The 12606-nt window shown below is 36.7% G+C and overlaps 1 protein-coding gene across 1 annotated transcript; it reads left to right on the plus strand.

Moving 5' to 3' along the window:
* The first annotated feature begins 2606 nt into the window (after positions 1-2606).
* LOC145806896 (uncharacterized) lies at positions 2607-3341 on the plus strand. Its single transcript, XM_082904747.1, has 3 exons — positions 2607-2673; positions 2715-2859; positions 2942-3341. The coding sequence occupies exons 1-3, from the start codon at positions 2607-2609 to the stop codon at positions 3339-3341; spliced, it is 612 nt and encodes a 203-aa protein (XP_082760873.1).
* Positions 3342-12606: the final 9265 nt, after the last annotated feature.

A 12606-nucleotide genomic window follows, 5' to 3' on the forward strand; every position in this document is an offset into this window, starting at 1 on the left:
AGTGGAAGCAAATACATAAATATAGTTGTCCAATGAGCTATGCTGACTTATATAAACAGAATATTTAAAACTTTATATACATAATCAAAAATCATTCATACATTATACCCACATACATTACAGTATTTTAAGTACAGCCAACGACATCAAAACAAGTCTTATATAAACAGAAACTACAAAACTTAAACACAGGACGCCTCGGGAACCTCCACGTGAGGCACAATGGTTGGCTGACAACGAACCACAGATCCAAACAAAAGCCTTCAGGCTCGAACTCCAGAATGCTCACCTATACATATATATATATATATATATACAAACAGTGAGCTAAAGCCCAGTGAATAACATTAAGATAAAGGGGTTAGTGAACGAAATCCGAATATATCATAAGCAGAAAACAGACCAGAGCATAATCATTCTCATATCAGAACATAATAATGGTACATCCCATAGAACACATCACAGAACGTCTTCCGACTAGAGTAATCGGTTTCGGATACCGATTAAACACATATCACCACAATGAAGTGGCTAACGAGATCTCGTAATTACTTGTATGTCATGGACCCGCATTTTCATGCCGCCCTCCATGACTTGGGACTATCTATGGATGCCATAATAGATTTCAAACATGGACTATTCGTTCACGAAAACAGATATCATTTCATAAATCATAGCTTATCACATTTCATTTGGAACATAATTTCATATAAACGTATCTTTACGATAACATTACTCACAGTGGTTCCAGTAAGCGGTCAATCAATCCTCGAGTCTTAACCTACAATCACAAAATACATAACACAAGTATGTCTTATCATTACACATTCATGTGGCCAACACGGCTTAGCTTTCTTATTACATAGGTTTCTTGCTTAACACATTGCTCAAAACATACACTTGAATCTCATAACTTAGTACGTTCTTCACTTAGTGTGTTTCTAACCCATACCCTCATTATCAAAGCTTAATTAGCGCTTAGGAATGCCTAAGATGCAATGAGGATGCCAAAACATGCCTTGGAACACTTAAGCAAAATTCCTGAAAATAATGTCCACACTCAAGCGTAGCTTTCCTCGCTCAAGCGGACATGCAAAATGAGAGAAGTCGCTCGAACGAGACTTCCTTCGCTCGAGCGATTTGCAAACTCGGAGAAAGTACTGGTTGGTCTCAATCTACGCTCGAGCTACAACTTCCACGCTAGAGCGGACATGCAAAATGAGGATGGTCGCTCGAGTGCATATTCCCTCGCTTGAGCGATCTGTAAAAGACATGAAACTTCTGGGAGCTTGCAATTCACGCTCGAGCGGACTTTTGGTCGCTCGAGCGGAGTGCACGCACTCAGAGTGGTCGCTCGAGCGTGAACTCCCACGCTCAAGTGTGGATACAAATTCTGGAATTTCCAGATTTGATCACTAAGCTCAAAACTCGAATTCAATCTTTCAAAACACATCTCTTAGGCCCCAAAACTTGAGATAACATAGTAAACTTGTAAAACATGAAGAATTTAGGATCATTTCGTAAAATCATGGCCCAAGGTTTTGTCAAAAGCTCACATTTCATCTTGAAATTTAAGAAACAAAGCATGCATGTAAAATCTTTCAAACTCTTTTTTTCAAAACTCAAGAAACTATCAAGTTAAGCTCATAAGCTCCATGCATGTAAGAAATTCTCTTGCAAAACATGAACTTAAGTGATTAACATGGCAATTCTAACATGCAAGCACCAAATAACTTACTAATATAACTTAGATGCTTAAATCAAACTTAACATGCCAAAACTCCATATATTCATGCATTCATGTGGGTTTCTCTTCCCAATTCTCTTTTAAGACTTCAAAAACATGGAATTGACTTACAAAGCTTGATGAAATATGCATGCATGTACCATTCAACCTCCATATTCAACACAATTGGTGAAATACAAAACTAACATCATAAATTAACACCTACATGGGCATGTATGTATGAATTGTAACTCAAATTCTTATTCTAAGCTTAATGTGCACATTTAAACTCATAATCTTCATGTTTATGACTTAGATTCATAAATTAGGGGTTGAATTCATACCTATAGTCTTGAATTAGCTAGGTACTTATTCATACCTATAGTCTTGAATTAGTTAGGTACTTGCACAATCTTGGTGAATTCCTTCAATTCCTCTTCAATCTCTTCTTCTTCTCTCTATAGAATGCGCTCTCCCCCTCTCTCTCAAGTAAATTCTCAGATTTTGGCACTCAAGGAATGAGGGGAAAAGAGCTAAATGTGTTGAATATGAAGTTATGATGCCAAAATACATTAGTTAGAATATTAGGCTAACCAAACATGACTTAATGAATCAGACTGAATCAATTTTTAATAAAATTTGTCATATGGTTCTAAAAATTCCAAATAACATATCGATGTAGGCAATTTCGGTTTTGGATGCCAATAAGGCTTTCAATTTACATATTAAAGTGGAATCCCAAACAGATATTTCTATAAGTAACAGATAGAAAGCAAAAATCATACAAAGTGCGGAATAAATACATAATTTATTTTAATCCACTCATTAACATCCTTAAATACGGATTAGTGGCTAATTACGGATCGAGGTTATTACAAATATGGTGAAGAATGAACCTTGGAAGTTGATGTTTGATGGTTTGAAGATAGATGAAGGAGTGGGAGCAGGTATTGCACCAAATAAACAAATGTACCAATTTGCATATCAGTTGGACAACATATTCAGTCTTGTAATCAAGCTGAGTATGAAGCTCTGATAATTGGCCAAGAGTTGGCTATAAAGTTCAAAATTAGAAGTCTTCAAGTTTTTGGATATTCACAGTTGGTTATTAAGCAAGTATTGGGAGAATTCAAGTGTGTAAGTGGTGCTTTGGAGGAGTATCTAACTGAGGTCAAATGGTTAATCAGTTTCTTTGACCATGTCACATTTACACAGATATAAATTAGAGAATAAAGAAGCCAATGAGATAGTTCAAGCAGCTTCTGGTTTAAAAATACCTAAGGGAGCTCAGGAAAAGGTAATTCGAATTAAAAGAAGAAACTTTTCTGCACTTAAGAGTAGATGTAGAAATTTCTTGCCAATTAGTACTTTGGATGTGACAGAGGAAGATTGGAGATTCCCCTTAATAAAATACCTGTCGAATCCTAGTGAATGGAGTAATAGACATGTAAGATATCAAGCCCTAAATTATGTCGTCATGGGAGATGAATTATTTAGGAAGGCTTATGATGGTTTGACTTTACTTTGTATTAGTAAGTTAGATCAAATGAAAGCCATGGCTGAAGCACATGAGAAAATATGTGAGGTCCATCAGGCTGGTGACAAGATGAGATGATTGATTAACAGCTATGGTTATTTTTGGCCATCTATCAGAAAAGATTGCATAATGTATGCAAAACAATGTCAGAATTGCCAGAAACATGGCAATATTCAAAGAGTTCTAGCCGTAAGTCTTTATTCGGTGGTGAAACCTTGGCCTTTCAGAGGATGGGCCATGGACTTGATAGGGCAAATTTTTCCGACCTCTTAAAAAGCACATTCTTATTTGCTAGTAGTCACTGATTACTTTACCAAATGGGTGAAACAGTACCTTTAAAAGTGGTGACACAAACTCAAGTCATTGAGTTCTTTAAAAAGAATGTGATCCATGGGTTTTTTTACCCCAATCCATAACTATCGATCAAGGCACAGTGTTCAATGGGGATAAGATTAAAGGGTTTGCCATAGAATATGGCATTTAAATATTGAATTTCTCACTCTATTATGCTCAAACAAATGGGTAGGTTGAGGCAACAAACAAAATTGTCAAGAACACTTTAGAAATGATGATGGAAGACAATCATAGGGATTGGCATAACCTCCTGTCAGAAGTACTTTGGGCTTATAGAAACTCAAAAAGAAATAGCACAGGAACAACTCCATATGAGTTGGTGTATGGGCATGATGCTATATTGCCCCTAGAAGTAACAGTAAGGTCCAATCGACTGGCCAGGCATTTGGATTTCCTATGGATGAATATACAAAAACCATGTCAATTGAGTTGCAAGACTTAGATGAAAAAAGGATTATGGCCTTTAATCACTTGATAGCTTAGAAAAAGAAAGTTGAGAGAAGTTACAACAAGAAAGTGAAAAGTAAAGTGTTTTCTGAAGGAGAGTTAGTATGGAAAACCATTTTACCAGTTGGCTTAAAAAGCCCAAAATATGGCAAGTGGTCTCTAAACTAGGAAGGTCTATTTAAAATACATAAGGTCCTTAAGGGAGGAGCTTATCATCTTGCTTTTTTGGAAGGTGAGCCATTTAGGAGAGTTATTAATGGTAAATGCCTAAACAAATACTATCCAACTATGTGGGAATGCATGCATAAGTCATAAAAGCATAAGAATGAGCATGTGTGACAAGCCTAGAGAAACCAAAGTAAATATGAGAAATCGTTCATTAAAGATTGTGTCAAGAGTACAATCAAAATAATTACATTTGGCCTAATCTTTTTAGAAATACATTGAATGTCTACTCTATGCTTGAAGAGCAGTTTGGTGCCTAATTTTATTTTGCCTAAGTCTGGCTTGAGCTTGTTTAATGGCAAGTGGAACACCTTCTGCTTGAACAAGAAGAGTTGGAATTTGTTGATAAAGGTTGGCTTGTTTTTGTTTAGTAGCAGCTTTCTGAGCCCTCACAAGTGCTAGTTGAGCTTCCAGTTGGGCCTCTTCTGCTTTGAGGTTGGCAAGTTGAGTGCTGAGGGCCTGTGATCTGGTGGAGGCCTCAGTCAGAGCAGTGACTGTTTTTTTCATTTGATCCACTTGAGTTTCAATAGTTTTTGGCTCAGAGTGAAATTGATTAATAGCTACTAAGTATTATGGAAATTCTGAAAGGAAGTTCTAGAAAGCTTACACTTGGCCTGGGTCAAAGAGTTGAGGTACTAGAGGTGCAATGGTTTCCAGGCAGTCAGTCAAAACTTTGGTGTGAGAAAGAGCCAGATCATCCAAGGGTTGGTCAAGTAAGTTGAAGAATTGATCCACCAGTTTTTGGTCTTCACCAGTTAGTCGTTTTACTCTTCCTTCGATAGAAAGATTGGCAACAATTTCTTGTACAACAGAAATGTCAAGAAGCCAGTCTTTAATTGTGGAAGGAGAGACAACTATGGGCTGTGACAGTAAGAAAGTGAAGTTAACAACTAGTGTAAAAAGAACAAAAATAACATATAATATAAAATAAAAAGTAATTTGAAATGTTGTTACCTCTGTCGAAGGTATGGTAGCAGCTCCAATAGAGGGTAGAATGGAGATGGTCAAGACCTCTCTTGAAGGACTTTGGGTTGGCGTGGTTTGCACCCCCATTTCAGTAGTCAGTGATGTTTGAGAAGGCATAGTGGCCTTGCAAAATAGTATAAGGAAATGCTATTAGGCTACAGGAAAAAAAAATGTGAAGAGATAAGGTGTATAGTTATAAGAAAGTGTTATCTGTATGGGTAAATTTTGAGCAATAGAAGTATTGGTGGCCAGAGCATCTACAGTTGGTTCTTTGATAGGACTATGAATGTGAAAGGTTTGAATCCCCATGTCCATAGTGAAAGTCTCTTGATCAACAACGTGTGTAAACCTTTCGAGAGGAGTCCTCTCTTCATTTGAAGATGATTCACTCTCCAAGACTCCAGTATCATCTTGGTCAGCTTTATCCCCTTGATTGAAGAGTGGGGCATGATTGTCTTGTTGAGTGTTATCATCTTGTTCAGGAATAGGATCATGGAGAGGAGAACTTCTGTTGACAGGAGCTGTATGGCTGTCAGGGTTGTCGGTTAAGTCAATTAGAGTTTCTCTGACATAGCCCAAGTCAACTGGAGTTTTTCTGATATGGCCAAGGGTTTCTGATTCTTCTGAGGAGGAAGAGGCCACACTAGGAAAATTAATGACTTCATTTGTTCTATGGCGTACCCCTCTAAGAGGGAAGGCCATTAAGTCCCCTAAAGCTATTCCCTAAGGAATGCCAGCCAAAAGCTCAGCCAATTCAGGGGCCATTGGTTTGGGTTTCAAGCAGCTTTTCATTCTCAGGCAAAGAAGGGGGTAGATTGGTTTGAGTTTTAGGCAAATCTTCATGAGAAAAAAATACAACTGAAGAGAGAAGTCTTCTTCTCTTGTATTTCTGAAAGAGAAGAAAGAATGTGAAATAAAGTGTCAGTACATTAAACACAATGTATAGTGGTTTAGCAAGGTTTAAGTAAAATCGATACCATTATAGGTAGGGAGGAAGACCTGCTAGATGGAGAAGGAATTGGTGCAGCAGGAGCTCTAGTTTGAGGAGGAACTGATTGTTCTTGTTTCCATTTTGACCTCCTTTCAAGGGCTGCACCACCCTCCAGTTATGGCTGAGAGGACAGAATTTCTTGAATTTCCTCTTGTCTATTTTTAGTTCTCCTTTCAATCTCAACACTTGATTGTAAGGGATGAATCCTTCACAGCTAGTTGTGTTCAAAGGATTGCCTTTATGCTTCTTTGGGTGGGTTCATTGGAGCCTTGCCTTTGTTTTTAGAGGCTGAACAGTTTAGGCAAGCATTTCTATAGCAAAATGAGTGGCTTTGACAGGAGACTTGGCTGCATGAAGGAAATATGGCAAATCAATACCATTACACACTTAAGAAAAACAATTTTAACAACAGGGATAAGGAAAAAATGGGGTACAAGTGTTTACCAATGCTCATTTCTACTCTTTTTCTATTGTTAGGGTGCACATTCCATAGTTAGACTTGAACTTCCTTGTCAAAGATTAATGCACTCATGAGAAGCCACCATTCTTTGAATCTTGTGGTGGTGTAGGGTGCAGTGTTGCAGTAGTGAAAGCTGAACTAGTCAAATAATTCCTGATTCTCAGCTAAAAGAGCCTCCACGTCTGAGGGGTCTTTAAACTGAAGTCTGGCCCTAACTTGTTCATGAATTGTGAGGTGGAAATAAGGGTAAGAAATAACTTGATATAGACCTATTTGCCTAGCTCATTGGCAAGGGTTATAGTTCGTAAAGCTACAGTTTGAGAGTCTGCTGGTGGAAATAGACCCTTTCACCAGAATATATCTAGAAGTGAGGATTTGAGCCCAAAAGGTTTTTTGTTTTTGTCTCCAGTCATCATCCAAAGTATGGGGCTCAGCATTAATATATGTGAGTCCGGATGAAGTAAAAAGAAAATGTTTGAATGGGATAAAAAGCTGGGGATCCTTGTCGATAGATAGTTCATAGAGAGTGGTGAACACCTTGGCGAAGGAATTGGAGGTAGCTGGTCTAAATGACAAAAAAAACAAATTCAGTATAGCTTTTACATACTGAGAGGTATGAAGTTTGGGTGGTGGACCTGATTTCTGGAAAATAGGCATAAAGCCAGGCTTGGAAAAGCCAGAAGAGGCCACCACAGCTACGATCAATTTCCTTATCAACTAAGGAAAATAGACCTCTCTGTACAGGGTACCTAAAAGAAAATGAGCAAAGGCCAGTTCTATGCCTTCTTGGATATATGTGGCAAGAGCTAAGTATTCCTTGGTAATTTTAAAGCCGGGAACACACAAGAAGTGTTGAGAAAGCCACAATCGGTAACAGGTTGTTCTTTCTTCATCTGAGGGTTCAAGACCAAACTTTTGATACTTAGTCTGGAATTTTCCATAACTAAGGTCAGTATCAAGTTTGATAGGTGTCTTTGGGATTAAAAGTGCACTGATATGTTGGCCAGAAGTATGGAGGCCAGTTAAATGAACAACATCAAGAATGGTGAGAGAAATCATACCACACCTCAAGATAATGGAGTTACAAGAGACAGACCAAAAGCAGGCAGCAGCACTGATGGCCCATTTGTCCATGTCTAAGGCAAATGTTGACAGTCTCATGGCATCATAAATTAAGGATGGCAATTTAAACCCGACCCAATGGAGACCTGACACCCCGTTCCCGATAAGAGTGGTTTTTCCCCGAAAAATACCCCCGACGGGCTGGGGATGGTATTTGAAATTGAATCCCCGATCAGTTTCAGGCTAGGGACGGGGATAGCTTTCACAGCCCCGGACTCGACCCGTCCCCAACCCTGTTTCTCCCCAAAATAAAATTTCCATAATACCTTCCATTCATTCATATATATAAACCCCCAATTTATTAATTCCCCTCTGATTTGTCTCTCTCTTACTCTTTCTCTCTCTCTCCTCTCACTCTCCCCTCTGATATGTCTCTCTCTCACTCTCTCTTCTCTCACTCTCTCTCTTTTCTCCGTTTCCTCCTCCTCCTCCGATGGCGTAGTCGGCGATGGCGTTGTTGTCTCCTTCTCCGCAGTTGGCGATGGCTTTATCGTCTCCTCCTCCACAGTCGGATCGCCTCTCGCCACCTCCTCCTTCTCCTCCTCCTCTGTCACTTCTCACCGCCCCATCCTCCCTCCGCCACGACAGATCTAAGCAGATCTCGCCACCACCACCGCCGATTCCCTTTTTCTCATATCTCAGATCTCATGTATGTGTGTATATGTGTGTGTGTATCTCTATCCGACTCTGTTTCTTTCGACTCTGTTTCTTTTTTTTTTTTTATGATGTTGTTGATAATGTTGTTGTTGATGAAAATGATCTTGTTGTTGATGATTTATTATTGAGAGAGAGCTGAAAACAAAGAAAGAGAGAGAGAGAGAGTTACGAGGATTTTCCAGGGTCGGAGAAACCCAATCCCCATTAAGGGGTGGGGTGGGGGGAGTGATGGGTTTCCCGCCAGGGATCAAGGGCGGGGACGAAAAGTTTTGCAGCTTCAAGGATCGGGGACGAAGAGGGTGATCCCTGGCCTCGCCCCGGCCCGTTGCCATTCCTATCATAAATACCTAAAGCCCTCTAGAGATCAATATCGTATACCATCATTCCCTGGACCCAAAGTTTCCAGTCAGGGTTAGGTTTTTGCCATGAGCGCAGAGGGTTAGGGCTTGAGTCCCAATGATGCTAGGCCAGCTTCACCTTATTGAAGAGCATCATTTTGATGTCTGCGATAAGATAATAATGAGTAAGTTCATCAAGAATGGTTGCAGTGAAAGTAGGGCCCAATTCCCCTTGTGCAAAACTATTGCGGCATGGAATAATGCAGTTGTTGAAGATGTGTTGACGGAGTAGCTGCTGGAACTTAGTTGGAAAACGTTACACAAGTAACGTTTCTACTTGTTTCTTTCCTTTGGTTTGAGCTCGTTTGGGTGCCATTGGAGTGTATGAGCCAAAAAAGGTTTCGAAGCAAGAGGTTTGAAGAGGCAAAGAACAGAGTAAGGCAGAGGGAATGAGAGTAGTGAAGTGATGATGAATTCTGATGTTCAAATAGCTTACGGTGGACCCTTCTGATTGAGTTTGGGCCTGTTACTGACAATTGGGCTTAATGGTTGGGCCTATTTAATTCGTGTTTTAGATCAATTTTAGCATCTGCGTGTTATTATAAGTGTTTGGGCTTTAATACGTGGGTTTGTTTTTATAAGCCTGAATGAACTGCCCAAATATATAAGTGTCCAAACCTTATTTTGTTCTTTCTGATATTCATTCAAAACAAAAATATCTTTTTGTCTTGAATGAGGGGGGCATTGTTGGCACTAAAATTTATCTTCTCTGTCGAATAAGAATAACAAATACAGAGAGTTGATCCAGTGAATGCTAGGAGTAAAGACCACGAGTTTACAGTAGGAGGTGGATCCTAGAATGCAGAGCAAGTGACAGGTGAAACAGTTAAAGGAATAGATGTGGCAGATCTAGTTTTTCTGTCGATTCATCTGGTAATGCAGTAGGATGTGGCCAAACGTGGCCCAGGTGTCAAGCCATGAAGTTAGGCATGTAAGTGATGCATGATATGTGTCTTGTTTGCAAAAGAAAGAGAATGCTACAGTAAAGAAACGGTTACTAGCAGTTATAGAGGTCATGGGCAATTATACAAGAAGTGGAGGTAACTTGCTCAATGATAGGACACGTGGCAACAGAGAAATAGCAAGGCCAACAGCATAAAAGCTGGAAATTTGAAGAAAATAGTCTCTTTTTCAACAAAATTCACAACCCATGGGAATTAGAAGTAACTTAAATTAATTAGAAGTAGTTTTTTGTTTAGGAATAGTTTCTTTATAATTCAGCCTTTGTGGCCAAGTTCTTCTTCTGTCGATTGTTATGCACATTGAACTTGCAATTTAATTTTTGTAATTAAGTGGAAAGTTTACTTATTCTTCAATCAATTTTCAGTTCATTTCCACTTACTTCTTCGCATTAGGTGGGTTTCACATGTGAGTTCCACATATGTGGACCCCATCTCTTGTGAAAGGATAGTATCTTTTTCTGAATTTAGTTTATGTGTTCCTAGTGAAAACACATACTTTAGGCCTTGTTTAGCAACTCAATATTGTAGCCTAAAAGATAAAAAGTTACTAAAACAATCTATACCAAAAATTTAAAAATTCTATTTTTTTTTTCTAATTTTTGCACATCTTTTGGTAAAAAAATTAAAAATTCATTCTAAACATACTAATTTTTTTATATTATATTTTAACCAAAAAATTAAAAATAGTCTGTTTCCAAACGAGATCTTAAATGGCTGTCAAACTTTCAACCCATTTACCTAGTTCTATACCAGGGAAAAAAATTTAAATGGTTCCATGTTTATTTTGTTAAATTACCCAAAATACTCTCAAATAGTCATTTAAATCTTAGGGAATTGTTTGGGTGTGTAAGGTGTATATCATATGTACTTACGTAAATTCTTACAAATATACATAAATTACCTCACAAAATCACGTAAGTTCTTATAAATATTCATAAGTTGTGATTTCTCAAATTTTTCTGAGTTGACTCACGTATGTTTGTGAAAATTTAAACGATTTTATAAGAATTTATACGAGTATATATGATATATACTTGCACATTTAAGAATTATCCTAAAAGGTAATCTCTAAAAGGGAAATCCTAGTATCATGGAAAATCCCTTTTAAATTTAGAAGATTTTTATGTTGATTGCACCCTTATTTTATAAAATGGTATATTCCAATTAATAGTTATACAGGACAGTTTCAATTTTTATAGGGATGCTACGTGTGACAATCATGGACTAAGATCTAACATATTTGTTATCAATTTTTGTATGACTAATCTTGGTTCATAGATTCCTATCTAAAAAAAAAAAAATCTTGGTTCACAGGTAACTTCTTCCAAAATGAAGTTATCTCTTCCTTGTTGAAGTTATTTCAAAGTTGATTCAGTTTTTTCGATTTCTTTGGTGTTCATATTTGGGAGTGTTGGAATAGTTTTGATTTTTTTAGACAGACAAGTTTTTTTTGGGATAATGCTCCGATGTACAATGTAAATCATACGCAATTTTATCATAATATAATGTAAATTTTTACAAATTTATATGAATGATTTCACAAAAATGTGTAAGTTAAACACAAGTTCGCATAAGTTCACTTTTATAAATAGAAACTTGTGCACATTTGTATTCAACTTACATATTTTTGTGATATCACTTATATAAATTTGTGAAAATTTACATAATTTATCATAAAAATATGTATTTACCATAAAACTTGCGTTATAAATTCATAAAATGCTTTTCTTTTCAATTTACCATGAAGTGTCATCTTATAAAAGTATGTATCGAAAAATCTCATGAATTTTTTTTTGTAGACTTTTCAGTGAATTTGGAAAGGTACACCATAAGGTCATTTCACTATATTTTTTGGAGATTTCAAATGTGGGCATGCTTCATTTGTATACTATTGTCTTATTAAATTTTTGTCAAATATGTCCTTTTTAAAATGTGATGATAGGACATTTGTACACTATTATCTTATTACATTTTATCAAATGTATCATTTTTCTTCAAATGTGACAATGAGATATTTATGCACTATTGTCTTATTAAACTTTTCTTAAATGTATCATTCTTAAAATGTAATAATGGAATATTTGTACACTACTATCTTATTAAATTTTTTTTTGTCAAATATGACAATATGATGTCATTATAATATGTGCGTTATTATTTTATTTTGTTTTCAAATATAGGTATACTAGCGTATGCCCGTGCCTAAAGGCACGGTGTAAATAATATTAAGATTAAAATGCAGTTATAAAAATATATTTAACAGACTGTACTCTACAATTCCAAACAAATCAAATATAAAAAAAATTAAAATATTAAATAATGCACACCAGCCAATGCTCTGCAATTTAAAAGAAATTAAAACTTAAATGCACACCAGTTAGTGCTACTGCTGGTAATAAAATTATAACTACATAAGAACCAAGTTTGACTGACAAAAATAAAAATAAATAAATAAAATAAAATCTCAATCAACAAATCCAATTGTATAATTGCATTGTGTCATGATTTAGAACCAAGTTTGACTCAAAGGCAACACCGCACCTCATTACCAAACTCTAAATACTAATCTTAAAATGCAAGCTCCCATAGAGAGAGAGAGGGAGAGAATATTTTACAAACATCAGGGGCATATTTATAATTGACCCTTTTTTAAGATTTTGTGAAAATTTGATAATGGAGATTTAGAGGGCTGCAATCCATCACATTCTTACAGTATATTGGCATAGTTTTTAAATTTATTTTGTCTGAAACTGACCAATAA

The sequence above is a fragment of the Camellia sinensis genome, chromosome 14 (genome assembly GCF_055761805.1).
Source record: "Camellia sinensis isolate YWXY chromosome 14, ASM5576180v1, whole genome shotgun sequence".
NCBI classification, from domain to species: domain Eukaryota; kingdom Viridiplantae; phylum Streptophyta; class Magnoliopsida; order Ericales; family Theaceae; genus Camellia; species Camellia sinensis.